This window comes from Triplophysa rosa, linkage group LG1 (genome assembly GCF_024868665.1).
Source record: "Triplophysa rosa linkage group LG1, Trosa_1v2, whole genome shotgun sequence".
Classification (NCBI taxonomy): domain Eukaryota; kingdom Metazoa; phylum Chordata; class Actinopteri; order Cypriniformes; family Nemacheilidae; genus Triplophysa; species Triplophysa rosa.
Window position 1 is genome coordinate 6,379,120 of NC_079890.1, and position 22,443 is coordinate 6,401,562.

General features: G+C 39.1%; 1 protein-coding gene across 2 annotated transcripts in view; it reads left to right on the forward strand.

Moving 5' to 3' along the window:
- zdhhc13 (zinc finger DHHC-type palmitoyltransferase 13) overlaps window positions 1-21,877 on the forward strand; it is a 63,450-nt gene extending 41,573 nt beyond the window's left edge. Inside the window, exons 10-17 of one of the 2 annotated variants that reach the window (XM_057353928.1) lie at window positions 5,480-5,580; window positions 8,345-8,469; window positions 15,453-15,515; window positions 15,634-15,727; window positions 15,817-15,900; window positions 16,023-16,180; window positions 20,632-20,726; window positions 20,895-21,877. In XM_057353928.1, coding sequence (XP_057209911.1) covers window positions 5,480-5,580; window positions 8,345-8,469; window positions 15,453-15,515; window positions 15,634-15,727; window positions 15,817-15,900; window positions 16,023-16,180; window positions 20,632-20,726; window positions 20,895-21,039 — 865 coding nt within the window. In that variant the 3' untranslated portion in view covers window positions 21,040-21,877. The other variant, XM_057353992.1, reaches the window with a different exon arrangement.
- The last annotated feature ends 566 nt before the right edge of the window (window positions 21,878-22,443 follow it).

Here is a 22,443-nt window from a genome sequence, read left to right on the forward strand (position 1 = left end):
GATTTAAATGAGTACATGTTTAGGTTGGAAACACGTGTTTAAGAGAAAGTAGTATGAAGTATACAAGTCCATTTGCAGTTGTATTTCCCATGAACTTACGAGTTATGACCCTGTCATATTTAAACTACAATAGCAGATTTCCCTTCTGAAATTTCACTTCCTCTGTATTGTATATAAAGCCTGCCAAAACTTAAATGTAATAACAGTTCCCTTTGCATCTGCAGAAACCTGTAAATCAGCATTGGGGGTGGGATTAGATTAAGTGACGTCACTTCCAAATACAAACACACCCCATAGTCTGCCATATCTGATCACAACATATTTTTGGGTAATACTAAAGGTTATTCAATTCGATTTTATTTATTGAGCGCTTTTCACAATTTTCATTGTTGCAAAGCAGCTTTACAGACATCATGATAAAAAAATGTAAAAATAATACTAGGGGAAAAATTAAAGAGAATATAAAATGTAAAACTGATATGTAAAACTATACTCGGGCTCACCTGACAGAGCTAGTCAACCAGAATGCCTACTACCGCCGCGTTGAGTGCCGGCGATGGGGAAGGGCGGCAGTTAAAAAACATTTACATGTGAAACTAGTTCGCGAAATTTACGCCAGGAGGCGCAAAGGGAGAGTTTGCACCTTCAGTACTTAACCACATGTACTGTGAAACAGTGAAATTCAATATGATAAATTCCTTATTACATGACAGGAGGCAACACATTAAAGATTAAAACGAGTTATTCACATTTATAATATTAAAAAAAAAAAACTTTATAGGCGGAGAATGAGCCAAAAACGTGTTGTTTCACAGAAGTTCATATAGGCCTAAGCATATTTTTTTCTGCCAGTTTAAAGCGACTGCATATGCCTGATAGTTATAAGAACACAATCTTATAATAAAAAAAACCCACTGTCTTTTCTGTCCTTATACGAGCAAACTGTACAACCGTTTGGTTTTAAAAAGTTCCATAACCACAGTTTAATATGTCCCTAGTCGAAGGGAAGCTTTTATAAGAGATGTATCTTTATTTAAGGAGAATCTCCTGTCCACCACAGCGCAAACGCAATGAAGTTCAATATTAAAGTTAATAATAACATTAAACTTGTTTAAAGTCAATGCGGGCATAACCTACTTTATTATAATATTTGTTTTAAAGTGTACAATTGTTTTTGATTTTAAGGTCATTTACAAAGATTACCATGCGCGATCATTTTACACTAAAATATGATACTTGTGCGTCAGTGAAAACCATATTCAGATCACATTGTTCACGCAGAAATTCATTCAAGAACAGAGTTATTTCAGCACATAGCAGTTTTAAAATTTATTCCAAATAAGATGTTCATCTTGTAAGAAGTTGAGCTTCAAAACAAATAAACCGTTTCTGATATTTTGGCTGATGATGCGAAAAATATTCGCACAGAAAGAACCTGGTTAAACTCGCAAGTTTCTTGCCTCGCACCGCACTGACCTCATTTTTGCTTGGTCGATTTAATATTTTGATCTGTTTTAACTTTCTAATGGTAAAAAGGAAGTTTCTCCAACGAATGATACATCATGAGGTGTAAAACAAAGAAAGAAAGAAAGAAAGAAAGAAAGAAAGAAAGAAAGAAAGAAAGAAAGAAAGAAAGAAAGAAAGAAACGATGTTTATGAAACCCGCAGTTCCGGTAGGCTATCCACCGATCTTATCGCGTTCTTAATGCCATGGCATATATTTCACAACATGCTTTCATTTTGTAAACTGGATCAATAGTTAATTTTTTTATGTTTTGACAGACCAAGCAGTCTGTCAAAACATATCAAGTTGCCTGTTTTTAATCATGTAACATTTAAGTAGTAACATTAAAGTCTATTTTTGGGGGGGTTGGGCGAGGGTGCGTGCAGTCTTCCTTCTTTTTTGTCCTTGGCTGATCACATGCCTGACTCATAAAATAAACTCATAACAGCTCTGTGGATGAAGTTCACGGGTTCATGTTCTTGTATACTAAGATACAGACAAATTCACGAGTGTCACGCTTTTAACATGTTAAAGTGTGCAACTCTTTCACTCATAGACACGCAGAACAAGCAGTGGACATTTAAATAGTAGAATTCCGCTTTCGTGATTCCTTCCATGTTTTCCCAAATCGCTCAGATCATATGGCTCTAGATTAATGGACTCGATGCAGCCGTAAATCAAGTTTTAATTGCAAAAACGAAATAAAAACGAAAAATAATTAGTGGTGCTCCATTAGTTAACCTCACCAGTGTTGGGTGTAACTAGTTACTAAGTAATTAGTTACTGTAATTTAATTACTTTCCCCCTGAAAAAGTAAATTAAGGGATTACTTTTATTTTTCTGTAATTTAATTAGTTACTTCTGATGTAATTGAACTTAATACTGTGTAATATATTCAATAGTGGAAATGACATCAACATTATAAGTCTAACTTTAAAATGTATGCTTTAATGTCGTCTCACATTTGTATACTTTGGTCAGTTAATACAAATAATTTATGTAGTTATTTATTTATTTTTTAATGAATTAAGAGTCGTTTCATGTCTATCCTTGAATCAATTCTAATCACGGATGTAGGATATAGAAAGTAATTAGTAATAAGTAATTAATACTTTTTGGAGAGAGTAATTTGTACAGTAATCTAATTACACTATTGAATATGTAATTAGTAACTAGTAATTAATTACTTTTCAGAGTAACTTACCCAACACTGAACCTCACACACGAACAAGCACAACGACAAATGCACTTCACACAAGCAGGCAGCTCTGTCTAATGCACCTGCTAAACTTTATCGCACGCGTGATACACTGTTCAATTTAGTCTTAGCCATTTTTTTCGTAGCATGTGCGACATATATGTCGCAATGTACAGCCCTGCCTGAGATGGAAACGCATTTGCCGAATAAATTCTGACGTAGCGAACATTAAAGGTCCAGTCAGTAATATCTAGTGGCAAGGTTGCGAATTGCAACCAACCGCTCACTGCACCACTCCCATTTGAAACACCACGACAGCTACTTTGTAGATATTAAGCTTTTGTGCGCAGCCTAAAATTGCACTGTGCAGGACCTACAAGCTTCAGAAGGAACATTGTCCTCTGTCAATTTGCAATTGCGTTCCTCCGTGCATTCGCGATCGAGTTCGAACAGTTGGGGTTTCGGGGAACCATCACTCCCCACCCGCAGTACCTCTGCAGCCCCACTGGTTGAGAACCACTGTTTTAACTCAACCATTTTACAATGTAAAAGCCAAGTAGATATGTATAGCACATTTCTGAGAATCTTCTAAAAAACGTCAATATATTGTAAAAAGAAATCAGCACATTATTTTCATGATCACACAACATTGTTAAACAAGTGGCTGTAAGAAGGATCATAATTTAGTCGTACATGGCTTGTTAACTTAAAAAAAATATATTTGTAAAACTTGTTTGAAACAGCATCTTTTTCAAAGGAATGCTATAAAAATATCATTGTCATCAAACCGTACAAAAAACTCATTCAACTCGTTTGCTTTCTTAAAATAATCAGTAGTAACAAAATATTGTTTTTTAGAATCCATGTTAGAAATGATTTGAAGGGAGTCCCAAAGTTTTTTATTGTTCATTGATAAAAAAGGTTTGTTCAATGTAGTCCTTTTTGCGTTTCCTGGCTTCCGATAATAATTGATTTAATTCCTTTGTGCGACTTCTAACTCAGACCAGTCTTTTTTCATAAAAGCTGCTTTCTTCTAGACCTTTACATTCTTTTTTGGAAGAATAGTATCAACATGAAAAAAACCTGGTAAAAATCGTTCCGGTTTGCAGTGTTAAAGTCGCCCAAAATAAAAACCGGAGCTCCCGGTGTACGCTGTAATTGTTTTTGGAGGCAGTCTGATATACTTAAAGGGGTCATATGGTGCGAATACGTGTATTTTTGTGTGTCTTTGGTGTGTTATAAGTTGCCCATGCATGTATTAGACACGTAAAATTGCAAAAATGAAAGTGTCAGAACAAAAGATGCATTCTATCTAAAAGTGACCTGCCTGAAACGCCTCGTGTAACCACACCCCCACAAATCAGTTCGTGGTATGATTTGACTAAGACCGTCCAAATGTATACGCAAATAAGGTGGGCGTACCTGTCAGTACAATTGCTTTGCAACATGATGTTCCAAATATGGTAAGAGGCGTTACATTTCCGTCACATGCTTGCAGTATTCGACCAATCACTACGCACTGGTTAACTGGCCACTCATAGCACACCTAGCTTTTTAGAGCGATGAGCTTCGTAAAAATCTGCGCATTTCAGACAGGCGGGGCAAAGAGGAGATACTAACATGCACGGTATGTGGATAATACAGCGTTTTTGAACCTTAAATCGTGTATACACATTGCATTACATCTAAAACAAACGATAATATTCGTTTTAGCCGTGTCATATGAACCCTTTAAGGCAGCTCTGGATGCATTGCCATTCAGTGAGATATACACTACACACAGTATAATGTTACCGAACTCGGGATATAGAATGGTCTCAAGCTTAGACAGAGTGATTCTGCGTCCCGATTACAAAAGATCTCTTTCACTGTATATTGTGTGCACCATCTTTTACTCGCATATACACCAATGCCACCCCTGCTGACTTTCCCCGAAGACTCCCCTCTGTCCGCCCGGATTAAAGAGAAACCCTCCAACTCCATAAGCGAGCTAGGAATATCCTTATGAAGCCATATCTCTGTGAACGCCATTATCCTCAAGTCCCGGTATTCAAAACAAAACTTGGCATTGATGCGGAGTTCATCCATTCTGAGTGATCTTACATTTCCCAGTATAACGGAAGGGAGAGGAGGCCTACTTGACCTCCTTCTGTCACGCTGTAAAACTCCACCGCGTCTTCCCCTTCTCCGTTGCCTCTAGTGTTTGTCTGCATTCCTTTTCAGCTCCTCGGGCAAATCCACCATCGAATTTAGATCTCCCGCTCGAGATGAGAACAAGAGCAGGGCTTCTCTTGTGTAAGAGATTAGAGTTCGGGACTCCACACTCATAAGAGCCATGGCGATTAAAAGTTCCCCAATAATAAATATTCAAACAATAATTTGGCCAATATCTCTATGAAAATACATCAAAACATTAAAAAAATTCACAGATGTCATCTGGCAATGAGAGAAAAAGACCGAAAGTTCAAATCGCTTGACCCTGTGTAACTATGAAAAACACCCATAGTACAATTAACCCTGCGTTACTTTGTGACCCGTGCTCCCCTACATTTCTCTTAGTTGGTCTGGGGGCCGCGTGATTGTCATAATGATCAAAGGACCAATTATTTTTAAATGTTTTAATTAATCTTTAATTCATATTTGCATTTGTCTAATATATCCACCAGATACTGAGTGAATGCAATTATTTTATTATAATTGAGTAAATTCAATATTCAATTCAATATTCAATTCAAAAGTCTCATAATGATATTGTGTTTGGGTGTGTTTTCTTTCAGACAGCTAGCAGGTATGGCAGTAAGATCTTTGATTCCTTCAACAATCCTCATGGCTTCTGTATTTTGGATGGTGGTTACCTGGTGTTTGTGGTTTTTACCTGATATCCTTTATAATGCATTTATGCGTTTATAAGACTTGTACACTTGTGTCTATTCCACTATATATTTTACTCTCAGTTTAGTCTCATGTTGCAGCCCATACAAACATCCTGAAAACAAATGGTCTGCAAAAAACAACCTCGAAAACTGGAAAATTAGGTACTTGTGGTATGTTTAGTGTATTATGTTGGGTTGGTCCTCACAGGGCGTACTCAAATTATACTGTACCATACCCGAGTGCGACTGCCCCCCTTTCCCCTGCAGGACTGCACTCACACTGTACTAAATGATCCAGACCCGAGTATGTTATTAGGATGCTGTTTTTTAATGGATGGTTCACCCACAAATTAAAAATTACGTCATCATTTACTCACCTTCGAGTTGTTCCTAATCTGTATAAATTTCTTTGTTCTAATGAACACAGAGAACGATATTTGGAAGAACACTTATAACCCAACAGTTCTTGGACCCCTTTGACTACCATAGTAGGAACAATTACTTTTTTTGTTGTTCTGTTGAACATAAAAGAAGATATTTTGAAGAATGTAGGACAGCAAACATTTCTTGGCCACTTTTGACTACCATTGTAATTTCTCCTACTATGGTAGTCAATTGGGTCCAATAACTGTTTGGTTACAAGCATTTGTCCAAATAGCTTCCTCTGAGTTTAACCAAACAAATAAATTTATACAGGTTTGGAACAACTAGATAGTGAGTAGTTCATGGAAGAATTTCCATTTTTGAGTGGACTATCCCTTTAAACAGGAAGAATTGTGCTTTCTCTTATGTTTTATGGGGCATGGGCAGGCGCGTTGGGCTTCAGCCAGATGCTCCCGGACGAGTGGCATGACACAGTCTATCCATTCCCTCATCTCCCGTACGTGTTCGATCGCCGTGCGGTGGGGGGCCGGCTGCTGTTCCCAGGCTTCCTTCGCCACGTCCAGCAGTCCTCGAGGTTGCTGACCGAAGAGCAACTCAAAGGGGGTGAATCCTGTGGACGCCTGGGGAACTTCCCAGATCCCAAACAGCACGTACGGGAGCATCAAGTCCCAATCACGCCCATCCTCGCTACCACCCTGCACAGCATCCGTTTCAACGTCTAGTTGAATCGTTCCACCAGGCCATCCGTCTGCAGGTGGTAGACAGAGGTGCGGAGCTGCTTTACCTGGAGGAGCCGTTAGAGGTTCCCCATAAGCCGAAACATGAACGGGGGGTGCCCTGGGCTGTCAGGATCTCTGTGGGGATGCCGACCCGACTGAACATCACGAATAGCTCCTTGGCAATGTTCTTCGCGGTGGCCTTTCGGAGCGGAATGGCTTCTGGATAGCGGGTGGCGTAGTCCACTACGACGAGGATATGCTCATGACCCCGGGCAGACTTTGGCAACGGCCACACCAGATCCATGCCAATGTGGCCGAAGGGTACCTCAATGATGGGCATCGGGATGAGTGGGCTGGGGGGAGGACGCCGTGGAGAGGTCCGCTGGCAGGTGCGGCAGCTCTGGCAGAACCACTTGACCTCTGCGTTGCAAAATAGAGCAAAATATTAAAATGACAATAAACATACACACCTTTTGCAAAATTTATGATGTTTGCATAAACACAGCCAAAACGACAAAGAAAAAAAAGTGAATTGGACAAAATGGCCAAAATAGCGCACAAGGGTTAATGCATCCGCATCTTTACACGTATTGCACAAATCCCGGGCACAGAATGATGCGCTCAACGGACCTTCTGAAGTTCAAAACAGAAAACAACTAAGGAGATTGCTAAAATAACATCACTTGGGAAAATAACACGTTGATTAAAAAATGTTTTAATGATTATGATTGGCTATCACTAAAATGTTTGGTAAATCAAACTATAAAACAGTAGAACTCATGGCTATATGTAACGGTGACAGTAAAAGCAATTGCCACAACAATGAGGATGGACAGCTGAGAGCAGAATACCGTTCTACACTCTTTGATGCAACAAGTACATCAGTTGTTATGGGAACCGTTCCTGGTTCCGGTTGATCTAACTAATGCAGCCTAAACCCTCAGAGGATTTGTATTATGGAAGTATAGTGTATGCAAGGTTGAAAAAATGCGTCTTTAATCTAGATTTAAACTGACAGAGTCTGTCTGCCTCCCGGACAGTACAAGGAAGACTGTTCCAAAGTTTAGGCGCTAGATAGGAAAAGGATCTACCTCCTGCACTAGACAGTTCCTTATGCCATTCTGTCTGCTCCCTGACCTGGGCCCCAGTGAGTCAAGTTTTAGCATTAAGACTATTTTTCTTTTTCAGCAATAACAGCCTTCTATTAACAAAGACAATGAGTAGTGTAACTTGACTTATTATCAAAGCCAAATAGAAATAAAAACTACCTTGTCCACTGTACAAGCCTCTGGAGGCAGTGTTGTGTGCAACATTATACAGTAATTACATTCAATTAAATCAAATCTAATCAGCTGACCAGCAATGACCATCACACTAATTTCAGTGGTTCAGGAACAATAAGATATTGAAAAACCTTAACCTTATAGAGTCTTTGGAGACCTTAGAGTCTTTGTGATGGCTTTAAATTTCTTTCTGCAAACTGTTTCTGCAAGTTTCTTAAACTATAATTCCGACATGCATACATCTGGATTCATTGCATACAATTTGTTAGAATACTTGGATTTCTGCATAGACTCCTGCTTTGCTGTAATTATTAATGCGTGTTTTCCCTGCAGAAAATTATCTGTCTGGTTGTTGTAACACCCTTAACATAAGTGTCGTTCACATGAACCCAGTCCAACAGTTCAGATGCTTTTCACTATCAACATCACAGCCCTGCTGTATTACTACTGTCGCTCCTGCAGGACAGACCCTGGGATCATCAAGGCAACCGAGGAAGAGAAAAAAAAGGTATTTTCCTGTTAATGGGTTCCCTTTCAAGAAAACTCCAGGCTGCATAATGACACTATGGGGAACACCCCTGTGTGATTACGTCAAAATGTCTTCTACAACAAGCCTAATTTTGATAGGTGCTACATCACCACGTGACATGTGGCGGCGGATGTATATTCACCGAGGTGGAAGTAATGAAAAATCAGGGGTTGGAACAGGCCATAAAATATGTTAACATGAATGTAAATTGTTAACATAAGTTGTTTATATTTATGGATTAAGCAAAGTCAGAAGTCTCCCAGTGAGTAAGCCAGTGGCAACGGTGGCAAGGAACCAAAACACCACTATAGATGTATGTATGTGTATAAGAGTGGAGAAAAAACCTTGGGAGAAACCAGACTTAACCGGAAGAGTTATCCTCTGGCATATTAAAATAGTGCTGCTGCAACTACAGAGAGAATGATTACTGTAAACTGTATGATTCGACTGAAATAATTAGCCGGGCTGGTAAGTTAAAAGAGAAAATAACTGTTCAGGTTTGTCCGATATTATTCTCGTTCTGGATGACTGTAGGTTGTGGCTGTAGTCATCATCAGGTGGATTGCCCATCATCACAAGTGTCTGACTGAAGACGACCTCTGGTGTCCTTGGGAACCCGAGGAAAAGACATGAAAAACAAAAACTGATATTAGCATAGAGGCCTCTCGTAGAAAGTCTAAAAAGTTACACAGTATGATGGAGATGTGTGCGAGCTCGGTTCCGACAAGCAAACTATATTAGTGGTGAATCGCATCCTGTGGCTGTGAGGACAGTGCTCTGGGCGACCCGAGTTCGCATCCCACCTCGTGGTCCTTTCCCGATCCTTCCCTCTTTTCTCCTCCCCATCACTTCCTATCAGTCTCAGCTATCCTATAAATAACGGAAAAATCCCCCTTCCCCCCAAAAACTGTGTTAGCGGTAAGTTAGGTGAAAGCAATATTAAAGAGATGCGTCTTTAGTCTCTCTGAATCCCGAACATCAGAATCAGAAGAGCTTTATTGCCAAGTGTGCTTGCACACACAAGGAATTTTTTTTGGTGTTGGAAGCTTCTAGTACAGACTTTCAACACAATGACAATACAAATATAATAAGATTTACAGTCTAAAATTCTAAAATATACATATATAAAATAAAAGACTAATGTACAGAAAATGGGGGATAATAACATATGAGACATTGTACAGGGTAGTATATAGTAGAATATACATATTAACAGATTGTATGTACACTTGTGCAAATGGACAATGTTGTAAGTAGAGGTAGAGTTATATACATGTAGAAATAGAATGTACATATAATAAGGCACTATAGTGCACACTATAGGAGTAGTGAAAGTGGAATATTGCTCTAAAGGAGCAGTTATCGGTTTAGGAGGGAGATTGCCTGGGGGAAGAAGCTGCTTCTGTGTCTGGAAGTCCTGGTGTTTGGTGCTCTGAAGCACCGGCCAGAGGGCAACAGTTCAAAAAGTTTGTGTGCGGGGGTGTGTGAAGTCAATGATGATTTTTCTTGCCCTGTTTTTGACTCTGGAATCATAAAGGTCCTGAAGTGTGGGCAAGGGAGCACCAAAAATACTATAAACTGTCCGTTGTAGTCTTCGTAGGTCTGATTTGGTGGCCGAGCCATACCAAACAGTTACTGAAGTGCACAGAACAGATTCGTTGACCACTGAGTAGAACTGGGTCAGTAGCTCCTGTGGTAGGTTGAACTTCCTCAATTGACGGAGGAAGTATAACCACTGCTGGGCCTTCTTTACAATGGAGTCTATGTGGGACTCCCACTTCAGGTCCTGAGAAATGGTGGAGCCCAGGAACCTGAATGACTCCACAGTATCCACAGTGCTGTCCAGGATGGTGAGGGGAGGAAGTGATGGAGGGTTCCTTCTGAAATCCACTATCTTCTCCACTGTCTTGAATGCATTCAGCTCTAGGTTGCTTTGACTGCACCAGGAAGCCAGCTGAACAACCTCCTTTCTGTAAGCAGATTCATCACAGCTGCGGAGGCTATTCCAGAGTTTAGGAGCCAAGTACGAAAAGGATTGACCACCTTTAGAAGATTTTGATATTCTGTGAACTATTAACAGACTAGAGTTTTGCAACCGCAGCGTGCGTGATGGATTGTAATCTGACAATAGTTCACAAAGATACTGAGGCGCTAGTTATTAAGGATTTTGAAGTCTATTGGGAACATCCACTGCAGTGGAAATATAATTGGGCTTATATGGTCAAAATTCTTTGATCTTCTTTGACACTTTGCCTGCTGCATTTTGAACCAGTTGGATATTATTCAGAAGTGCTGCAGGAGATCTACCCAACGTAGAATTACAACAATCCATTCCAGAGGTCATAAATGCATGAATAAGGAAACAAATCCTTTCGGCTTTGACCCTTGGTCTCTCAATGTCTCAGGTTACGATTGTAACCATGGTTCCCTGAGAAAGGAACAAGACACTACGTAGTGCCTGTAGTGACTTGCTTTAAACTTCATAGATGTTGGAACACAGTAGCATTAGCTTTTGGCGTCCGCCGTCACACCTCAAGTGGTGACATAGCACCAATCAAAATTGGACTGTTGTTTAGACGTAATCACACAGGGGTGTTCCCAATAGTGTCATCATTGACACAGCGTCTTGTACCCTTCTCATGGTTACAGTCAGGGGTTTAGCAGCCATTTTAAAAGTGGGGGGACAGCTGTCAGGTGATTAGGGGTGCGCATCAGCACTGATCTCATGATTCGATTCGATTGCGATTATTATGTCAGCGATTCAATTCGATATCCTGATGCATCATGATGCCTTACATTATCAATTTAGAATATTACTGCACAAGTGAGTCTGTCTCCCTCACACTTTAACACTCTGTCTACATCGCATGCGAGCGGCTCTTTGCAACATGACAAAAGACAACAGAAACCATTAAGAACAAGGCGTTTGTTGCGCCGCATCCAGTGGGGATGGCATTTCTGTATATAATAAGTTCTATAGTCTGTTGTCACTTTGCGCCACTCGCGTGCAGTGTAGACAAGCTGTAACTGTTGCGGCTCTTTCTTGTCAAAGCCCTGAATATACGTTTCAATGGCGCGCTACTTTGATAATGCAAGTAGATACTTAGACACAATGTGTCGTCTTTAACATGTCGAAAGAGCGCTTTACATCTTAAACGACTTTAAACTGCTGTCCAGGTTCAAAAATATATGAAAATGCGATTTATTTATAGTACGCACAGCTTCCTCGGCGCACACACTCATCTGAACGGGTCAGAAAGAAGAGATAGAGGGAGGGAGAGAGAGATTAAAGTCAAGACACACTTGGCTTTGTACTCCTCACCGGGTTGCCGCCACACACGCTTGACACCATCTGAACCAAATTAGTTTATCTTGGTCTCATCAGACCACAGGACATGGTTCCAGTAATCCATGTCCTTAGTCTGCTACTCTGCTTGTCTTCAGCAAACTGTTTGCGGACTTTCTTGTGCATCATCTTTAGAAGAAGCTTCCTTCTGGGATGACAGCCATGCAGACCAATTTGATGCAGTGTGCGGCATATGGTCTGAGAACTGACAGACTGTGACCCCCCACCCCTTCAACCTCTGCAGCAATGCTGGCAGCACTCATACGTTTATTTCCCAAAGACAACCTCTGGATATGACACTGAGAACGTGCACTCAACTTCTTTGGTTGACTATGGTGAGGCCTGTTCTGAGTGGAACCTGTCCTGTTAAACCGCTGTATGTTCTTGGCCACCGTGCTACAGCTCAGTTTCAGGGTCTTGGCAATCTTCTTATAGCCTAGGTCATCTTTATGTAGAGCAACAATTCCTTTTTTCAGACCCTCAGGCCCTTGCCATGTTGAACTTCCAACTCAACTTTATTTATATAGCGCTTTTTACAATTTTCATTGTTACAAAGCAGCTGTACATGAGACATATTGACTATAAGCAAAACAATTAAAGTTGTACCTGTAAAAACAAGAAAAAGGTGAAAACACAGAAGACAGACATACCCACATACAAAACACTCCACACACACAATGTGCACATGTACTAACACACATAGACACACGGACGCGCACACACACACACACAAACGGATGCGCACACACACACACACACACACACACACACAGACAAGCACGCACACACTGACACGCACGCATGCACAGTGAAAGCACACATTTAAGATAAAGTAGAGAGAAACACAGGTCAAATATAACAGACTATAAATTTCTATATGCAATATTAATTAAGTAAAACTTGAAAATTCTAAAGCAGCCCCCCCCCGGCCAGGCTAGTAGTGCAAAAATTATGCAAACGGTGGTGAGGACCCAAAACTCCAATCGAGAAAAAAAACCTCAGGAGAACCCAGGCCCAACCAGGGGATTCCAGTTCCCCTCTGGCAAAAGCTGCTGCCTCTGCACAAGCTCGACAGTGCTTGCACAACAAGGCTAAATAAAAATAAATAAACTTACTAATAAGGTAAATTATAGTTTTAAGATTGTCATTAATAATCTAATAGCATTTGAAATTTCGTAGTGAAGACGTGTCAAGTCACCGCGTCCTTCTTTATCCAGCTCTATCATCTCAGCTCTTGTCAGGTCCCCACTTCCCATTCTCCGCTCTACCATCAGGTCAGGCCATGAAGACGTGTCAGGTGACCGCGTCCTTCTTTATCCAGCTCTATCATCTCAGCTCTTGTCAGGTCGCCGCTTCCCATTCTCCGCTCTACCATCAGGTCTGACCATGAACTGCATCCTGCTCGCTGTGGTAACCTTGGAACAATGAGACAAGACTGGCTGAGAGTAGAGTACTGTTCTGCACTCTGATGCAACAAGTACATCAGTTGTGTTTCTGGTTCCGGTTGACTAATGCAGCCTAAACCCTCAGAGGATTTATATTATGGAAGTGTAGTGTATGCAAGATAAAAAAGATGCGTCTTTAGTCTAGATTTAAACTGACAGAGTGTGTCTGCCTCCCGGACAGTGCAGGGAAGACTATTCCAAAGTTTAGGCACTAGATCGGAAAAGGATCTACCACCTGCACTTGATTTTGAAATTCTAGGTATTACCAACTGACAGGACGCCTGAGAGCGTAATGCACGTGAAGGACTGTAATACAAAAGGAGTTCATTCAAGTACTGAGGAGCTAAACCATGTAGGGCTTTATAGGTAATAAGCAAGATTTTAAAGTTAATGCAATGCTTTATAGGTAACCAGTGCAAGGTTGACAGAACCGGGCTAATATGTTCATACTTTTTTGTACGTGTAAGAACTCGAGCTGCCGCGTTTTGGACCAGTAGGAGTTTTTGTAATAAGCCTGCAGGGCAACCACCTAACAGTGCATTACAGTAATCTAGTCTTGATATCATGAATGCATGAATTAACTTCTCTGCATCTGACATTGACAGCATATGACGTAGTTTAGATATATTCTTAAAATGGAAAAACGCAATTTTACAGGTGTTGGCGACGTGGCTCTCAAATGACAGATTACTATCGAATAGAACGCCAAGATTCTTTGCTGACGACGAGGGTTTTATGGAACATCCGTCAATAGTTAAACAGTATTCTTGGTTGTTACTTATAGCAGTTTTCGGTCCAATAAGTAACACTTCCGTTTTGTCCGAGTTCAGTAATAAAAAGTTGTTACTCATCCAGTTTTTTATATCGACTATGCATTCCATTATTCGATGGAACTGCTGTGTTTCATGAGGCTTCGAGGAAATATAAAGTTGAGTATCATCAGCATAACAGTGAAAGCTAACTCCGTGTCGCTTTATTATATCTCCTAGAGGTAGCATGTATAATGCGAAGAGCAGAGGCCCTAAGACTGAGCCCTGTGGTACACCGTACTGGACTTGCGATTTGCGTGACACCTCATTGTTTATTGCTACAAATTGAAAACGGTCGGATAAATAAGATTTAAACCATTTCAAAGCTATTCCCTTAATGCCGACATAATTTTCGAGTCTATGTAGGAGTGTGCTGTGGTCAATGGTATCGAATGCAGCACTAAGGTCTAGCAGCACCAATAACGAGATACAACCTCGGTCAGACGCCAATAGCAGATCATTTGTAACTCTGATCAAAGCAGTCTCTGTACTGTGACATGCTCTAAATCCAGACTGGAATTCTTCATTGATGTCATTCCTTTGGAGGAAGGAGCATAATTGAGTTGAAACTACTTTTTCCAGAACTTTAGATATGAAAGGTAGATTCGATATAGGCCTGTAGTTCCTTAGTTCTCTAGGGTCGAGTTGGGGTTTTTTGACAAGGGGCCTTATAACAGCCACCTTATATGCTTTAGGCACATGTCCTAATGTCAGAGATGAGTTAATAATACCAAGAAGAGGATCTATAATTTCTGGGAGCATCTCTTTCAGTAGATTTGTAGGTATAGGGTCTAGTATGCATGTTGTTGATTTAGATGATCTAATAATTTTAGACAGCTCATCTTGATCTACGGTATAAAATAATTGCATTTTCTCCTTAAGGGCGCTGTAGTTAGTTTGTTCAGCGGGTTTCACTTCTGGTTGCATTGTTATAATTTTTTCTCTAATATCGTGGATTTTATTTGTGAAGTAGTTCATAAATTCATCACTGCTATGCTGATATCCTGAATCTGAAGTCGCTGACGATTAATTTTTTGTTAATTTAGCCACTGTGTTAAATAAAAACCTAGGGTTGTGCTGGTTTTCTTCTATTAGTGATGAAATGTAGGCGGATCTAGACGTTTTTAGGGCTTTCCTGTATTTTCGAATACTATCCTTCCATGCTGTACGAAATACCTCTAATTTAGTTTTCTTAAAGTTGCGCTCCATTTTTCGGGCCGCTTTCTTTAGAGCCTGAGTGTGTTCATTATATCATTATTCATCATATATGATTATGATTGTTATACTTGCAAAATGGTTATGTGAATATGTGTCTGTAGTGTTCACTACTTAAGTTACTGTACATTGGTGATCTCTTTGTAGAATATTGTGGTTCTGGCAGAGGCAGGCTGTCTGGATCCAAGGATATTTTGTACTTCATGTATGGTAAGTTTTTTAATGCAAAATGTTTTATTCAGACCAAAACAACACATTCAAAAATATATAATTGTCATTCAAATTACATCAGCATGTTAGAAATGTTTTAACAAACCTTGTTTTGTAGACAAGGAAGCCAATGAGAGCCAATCATTGCTTTTATTGTAACGCCTGTGTTGCAAAACAGGACCACCACTCTGTTTGGATCAATGGCTGCATAGGTAACATGCAAAACTGACAACATTGGTATATGCTGTATAGTAATTCCATTTCTTGCATATTCCAAACCTTGTTTTCTTACTTGTTCCAGGGGCCAGAAATCACTCGTTCTTCGTGCTTTTTCTAGTGGCTCTAAACTTCTTCTGCATGTGGATGTTTTACAGCAGTATGATATGTAGGTCACCAAAACCACATATTAGTATGTTAAAATATGTGATGTATTTGATGTACAGTGCATTAAGCTGTAAGAAAAAAAAGCTGATTATGTGAAAGGCTAAAGCTTTGTGTTTTGTGTAGACTGGTCCAAACATTGTCCACTGCACTATGTGGAGGAGGGCGCATGGGGGATAGTAACTGCTCTGATGGGCTGCTCTCCCTGGGTGCTCTATGTCTTTTTATTTGCTTTCTTCAATACCGCCTGGGCCTTCATCCTACTTGTGTTGCAGCTTTACCAGGTAAGTGTTACCCTCCTCTACACTGTTATCGTTACCAGTCATATTAAATTGTATAATATTAAAGGGATAGTTCACTCAAAAATGAAAATTGTGTCATAATTTACTCACCCTCATGTTGTTTCAAACCTATATTTAGTCATTTAGCATTATATATAAACTATATAAATGTCTTTGTTCTGTTAAACACAAAGAAAGATATTTGTATCTTTGTTCTGTTGAACACAAAGTGAGATATTTTGAAGAATTTAGGAAAACAAACAGTTCTGGGGCACCACAGAGTAGGAAAAATTAAACGTTAGTGATGTCACAGAATTGAAAATGGCTAACGTTCTTCCAAATATCTTTCTTTGTGTTTAACAGAACAAAGAAATGTATAAGCCTTCAGTACTGCCCCACAAACGTGATGTCTGGCACAGGGTCGTGTCAATTCTGTGCAGGTAGAGAGAAGCAGCGAATTCTTTTGACCATACTCACAATTAATACGTGTTTCCAAGCATCTGTTACTGTTACTGACTGCTTAGACATTTGAACATGAATGAACACAGTTCGTCTGTAAATATGCACATAGTTCATTACTCAGACAGAGGCTTTGCACTGCATGATACAAATTGTAACACCTCCCTTATTTAAAGATGTTATTCTGAGGTGGTTCAACAGAAATTCGAGCGGTACTGAAATATAAAACCACTTCATCCCAACAGTATTATTTTCATCTATTTTATTACCACAAGGGCATATGTGTCACTAACTGCCACATTAACAACAACTAGACAAAAAATATATAAGTTAATAAACAGCCTTTGTCCCTGTCCATAATAATCAATGAAACTTATCGTGAATGTCCAGTCTTTAGATTCGCTGAAATGATGATGGTGATGAGATGAATATAAATCCACACGGTTATTTGAGAGCGATACAATGATATAATCCAGTACTTGGAAGGTGAAGACAGTCAATGGCGTTTGGTGACTCTGTCCTTAACGCCGTGTTGATTGAGGCCGCACACCGTAGCCTCGCTACAGCATGATAACATACAGACTCTCACTTCTCCTTTCCAGAGGAGGCGTGCAGAGAATCCAAATTATGCTCATATAAAAAACACGGTGAAGTAAAAGGATATGGGTAGTATAATCAATATAAAGAAATTGATACAAGATGTAAAAAAGGAAGAGACAAAAGCAGTCCTTTCTTCAAAAGAAAACAAAAATAGCTAATTTCAGTTACTATATAATTCAAATACACCAACTCACTAGCATAGTCCGTAAATACTCACATTTGAGCGGAAACTTTACGAGTTCTCAAAACAGGACTAAGAATGAGTAGGCATGAGTTGTGTTAGTTCAACAATGGCCCTGTCCCAAATGGCACACTTCATGTGGACTTGCGGTCTCATGGACTTAAATTGCGCGTGCTCGCCAAGTCTACGAGTCCGTAGTGTCCCATTTGCCTTTTTAGGGCTCAGAAGTCTGCTCGCGAGCGCCTCCTTTGTGCCCTCGATGCAGACTCCACTGAAGTTACCTACCCAGGAATCCTTGCGAACGCCCAATCACAGAACGGATGGGAGGAGTGTCATGGATGTCAAGACATATACGTAAAAATGACAGATACATTTTTAAATGTATGTTTTGATAAAATTAATAATTAATTAGTTTCTTATTCACATTATTGCTTATTTACTTTCTAATAAGCCAGCTATTCAAGAATAAAAACTTTTAATGCAGTACATTTTCTTACTTAAGGTAATAAGCCATGTTTTGTTGTAGATTTATATCTAGTTGTCTCTGGGCTCTGTAAAGCTGAATAGCACAGCTTCTGTATTATAGAGAAATGTTAAATAACAACATATATGCATATTAAGAACACATTATATACAACTAAAAAAGTGTAAACAAGTAAATAAACATAAGCAGTTGCATTTACGTCATGCCAAATGAATGCATTACAAACATAAGTATCTATTGCATAATGCTCGGGTGGCATATCAACATATGAAATACAGAACAATAAAAACCGGCGGCTCCTGTCCCAAATAACAACAATGGGACAACAAGTGTGATCGACTTAACGCGGCGCTGCGGCCCGTGAGGTTTCCCTCTACCAACCGAACTGACTTGCTCGTCGGTGACCAGGCTTATATCCGGTAACCACTAGGCACTAGTGCCCTCATGCTGCTCTAAGTGACATTACACTTAAACCAAATATCTATTTATAGACAATGGCTAGTGGAAATGCAAAATAAAAAAGTAATCTAGCCAGAATCACAGCATAGCCGCTATTTATTTAATTTTGTCAGACAATGTCATGGTTATAAATCAGGATGTACTATTAATGGGTCGTGTATAATTGTTATGTCCTTACAACAGAGAATATGTATTTTATTGAACATTTAGTTGTATTACAGTGACAGTGCCGAGTCTAAACGCAAAATACAATGCCAGCACGTGCATGATGTTAACTGGCATGTAACTTCATCCAGCACCATAGTCTCGCAATAGTTAGTTGGAAACACTGGTATTGTCCTGGTTTTGGTTAGACTATGACCAGTGTGTATTTTGAAATACTGTCAGCTGAAACTTTGGTGATGTTCTGCTCAGAAAGGTCAAGTCAGCAAGCTATGAGACATATCAGTCAAGTACCACTGCAAGTAGAGGTGATGAATGATGCAAAAAATGATTATTCACACACGCACACAAATATGCAAATATGTATTTTCTTACATATTTTTTTGTATTGCAGTACACCTAAAGTGCTTTACAATCATATGAGGGGGGTCTCTCCTCAACCACCACCAGTGTGCATCCACATGGATGATACCATGGCAGCCACAGTACAATGGCTCCAGTGCGCTCACCACGCACCAGCTAAAGGTGGAGAGGAGAGAGAGACAATTCATAGGGTGGGATTTTTAGGAGTCCATGATTGACAAGGGCCAGTAGAGGGAATCAGGCAAGGACACCCCTATACTCTTTACGAGAAGTGCCATGGGATCTTTAATGGCCACAGGGAGTGTGGCCTCAGTTTAACGTCTCATGTGAAGGACTGTGCTTTATACATTATAGTGTCCCCTTCACCATACCGAGGCATTAGGACCCATACAGACCACAGGGTGAGCACCCCCTGCTGGTCTCACTAACACCTCTGCCAGCAGCAACCTTGCGGAGGTTTCCCATCCAGGTACTGACCAGGCTCAGCCCTGCTTAGCTTCAGTGGGCAATCAGTCTTGGGCTACAGGGTGATATCGCTGCTGGTCATTGCTAAAATAGATGTAAACCGGGGCAAGACCTCTAAGACATATATCCAACACAAGCGTGATACACGCAGCTCCTGGTGACATATTGATGTCTTTTGAAGCGAATCGATCATTATTTTTAATAAACTAAACATATATTTTTTAATTATAAGCAGTATTCTACAACTTCTGCCAAATGTCCCGATTGCACGTCCTGTTGCATAAATGATGTATGCACAATCTCAAAAGTGAATGGACACTACGGTTTGTTTCTTTTTTTGTTAGGATCATAAGATGCGTCAGGAAGTGCGATTAAGATGTTTGGCAAAAGCTGTAGATTGCTGCTCGTAATTTTATAAGTGGCATTCAGTTTATTGCAAATAAGGATTGATTCGCTTCACAAGACATCAGTGTCACCAGGAGCTGCAGGGTTCACGCTTGTTTTGGACATATGTAATTTTAGAACTCTCGGAGGTTTTCCTCTCCCCTATTTACATCCATTATATGAGGCATAGAGGGATGCATATTTATCTAACCATCTTCTTTATTGTTCTTCTCGAGTAAAAATGTCACCTACATTTCAGATGGCCTTGGGGGTAAGTAAATAAACAACTAATTTTAATTCTAGGGTGAACTATCGCTTTAATGTTTAGCTGTTTTTTTATTTAATCTAAACATTTAAGAAGTGGGCTGAATTTGAAATTGTAAAACACTTTATTTTGTAATAACCCCTAAAAAACTTTCTTTGTGTAAAAATTACATTACTTTGTTGCTATCGTTCACACCTAAATGCTGTATAAACTTCTTTGGCAAGCATTTCATTAAACAACTGGGTTTCCATAGTTATAATAACATCAGTATTAGTGACAGTAATTTGTTACCAAAAATAAATAATTGTGCACAAAAATAACAGATTATTAGTAAAAGTTTTTTTTTTAGGTTTTAATGAAAAGGTGCACAGTTTCCTTTTAAATGTTATTGGTAGGGAAGATATAAAGTAGGGGTACTGTATGAGTGTCAGTACTGAATGAATCCTAGCATTATACAGCATTTATATAGCAAATAAATTATGATTTATTGCAGAACTCAAATTAAAATACTAAATACTTCAATTATTATCATTGCAGAATAATCCCCGGTAATCCCTGTTGTGTTCTTTTACACTCGCACGCGTGCACACACACACACAGCCTGTTTATAATTTGTTTTACTTTCTTGTCAGATTGCTTTTCTGGGTCTGACGACTGCAGAGAGAACAAACCTGATGCTTAGGCAGAGAAAACTTCCCCAAGTCTCACTTAGACAGAACCCATTCAAGTAAGATGATGATACTGCTAAAACGATTTCTTCTCTCCAAGTTTAGTGTTCAGAGCCAACTCTGCTGTTGGTAGCATTAACTCAGCCAGTGGCATATATAAATAATGTTAGGCTTTTTGTTTAACACAACAGTTTCTGCTCTAACAGGTTTTGTTTCTTGCTCTGTAGTCTTGGAATAGTGAGGAACCTAGTGAACTTCTTCCAGTGTCGATGCTGTGGGCTGTGTAAGCCAGTGGTGTTGGACTGGACTCAGCAGTATCCAACTGGTCTCAACAGAGAGCATTCCATTTTCAGTGGTCCAGATGCTGTCTAACTTTATTTTGCTATTGATATTATTTTAATGCCTTTTTTAAATTGTGGATATGAAGGACATTACTAAATACTAATTGAGGTTTTTCTTACTAGTATACAGTATATGTATATTGTACTATATGCTAATGAAGGTTAGGTTTTTGCCTTTCAAACATGTTCATCATTTTGTATAACTTGTATGCACAGTATACTGGTATACTGTATTTATAAGTGAAATATTTTGTAAGGTACTAAAAGATCACAGGTTGGCTTACAGTTTGTAAATTCGGAACTAATTTACTGTTTGTGTTTCCACAAAAGCTACACCAGAAAATTAAATGTTGATGTCACTAACAGAAATAAGTGTATTTTTTTTAAGTTAATTCAGACCATTTTAAAATATTTTTTTCATATCATCCAGTTATTAGGTTTTCATACCTGAACAATTATTACAATTTTCACATTTTTTATTAGCCACTATTTAGTAAAGGATTTGTTATCAACATGCTCTGTGAATTTTCAGTACTAATCCTCATACTTTGTATACTAACATTTCTAAGAGAAGTGTGCTATTCTTGAAACCTGTTCTGTTCTTTACAATAAATCTGACTTCTTTTGTAACTTGCTGTAGAGTGATTTCCAAAGACTAAAGAAATACTACAAGGTAAATACAGTTCAATTACTGTACAGTGTCTATAGTATGTTTTTCCAATCAATTTGCAAAAAAACTTGGGGTAGTGCATGAAAAAGGCCAAAAATATGACCCATATACAGGAGTAGTTGTATTTAAATAAAATTGGCTGAATTTTTAATGGCCATATCCCAATGTGTTTAGTGTGGCCTTTTTACCTCACCAAGCAAATAAAAAAACTAAATGAACAATGCTTTTTGCAGCGCTAAATTCTTGCACTTGATCTGAACGGCCCTACAATATGTGGTTTAATGTCTTGTTTCTATAGAAATTTCTGCTGTTTGTGAATAGGATTGAAAATAATACAAAACTATCCATGTTTCATAGACATATTTATTAATACTATGTTGCTTATATACAGTGAGGGAAATAATTATTTGATTCCCTGCTGATTTGTAAGTTTACCTGCTTACAAAGAAGTGAAGGGTCTATCATTTTTATGGTGGGTTTATTTTAACTGATAGAGACAGAATATTAAAAAAATCAGGGGAAAAAATGTTATATAAAGTTTATTTCACTGACTGAAATGCAAATCAATGTATAAGTATTTGATCCCTGAGAAAAAATAACTGTACTTTGTGGAGAAACCCTTGTTGTCAAGCAGAGATAAGTAATTTCTGATAGTTGGTCACCAGGTTTGCACATGTGTCAGGATACATTTTAGTCCACTCCTCTGTCAATCTTTAAGGTTTCTTGGCTGTCACTCAGCAAATTGGAGTTTTAGCCTCCACAGAT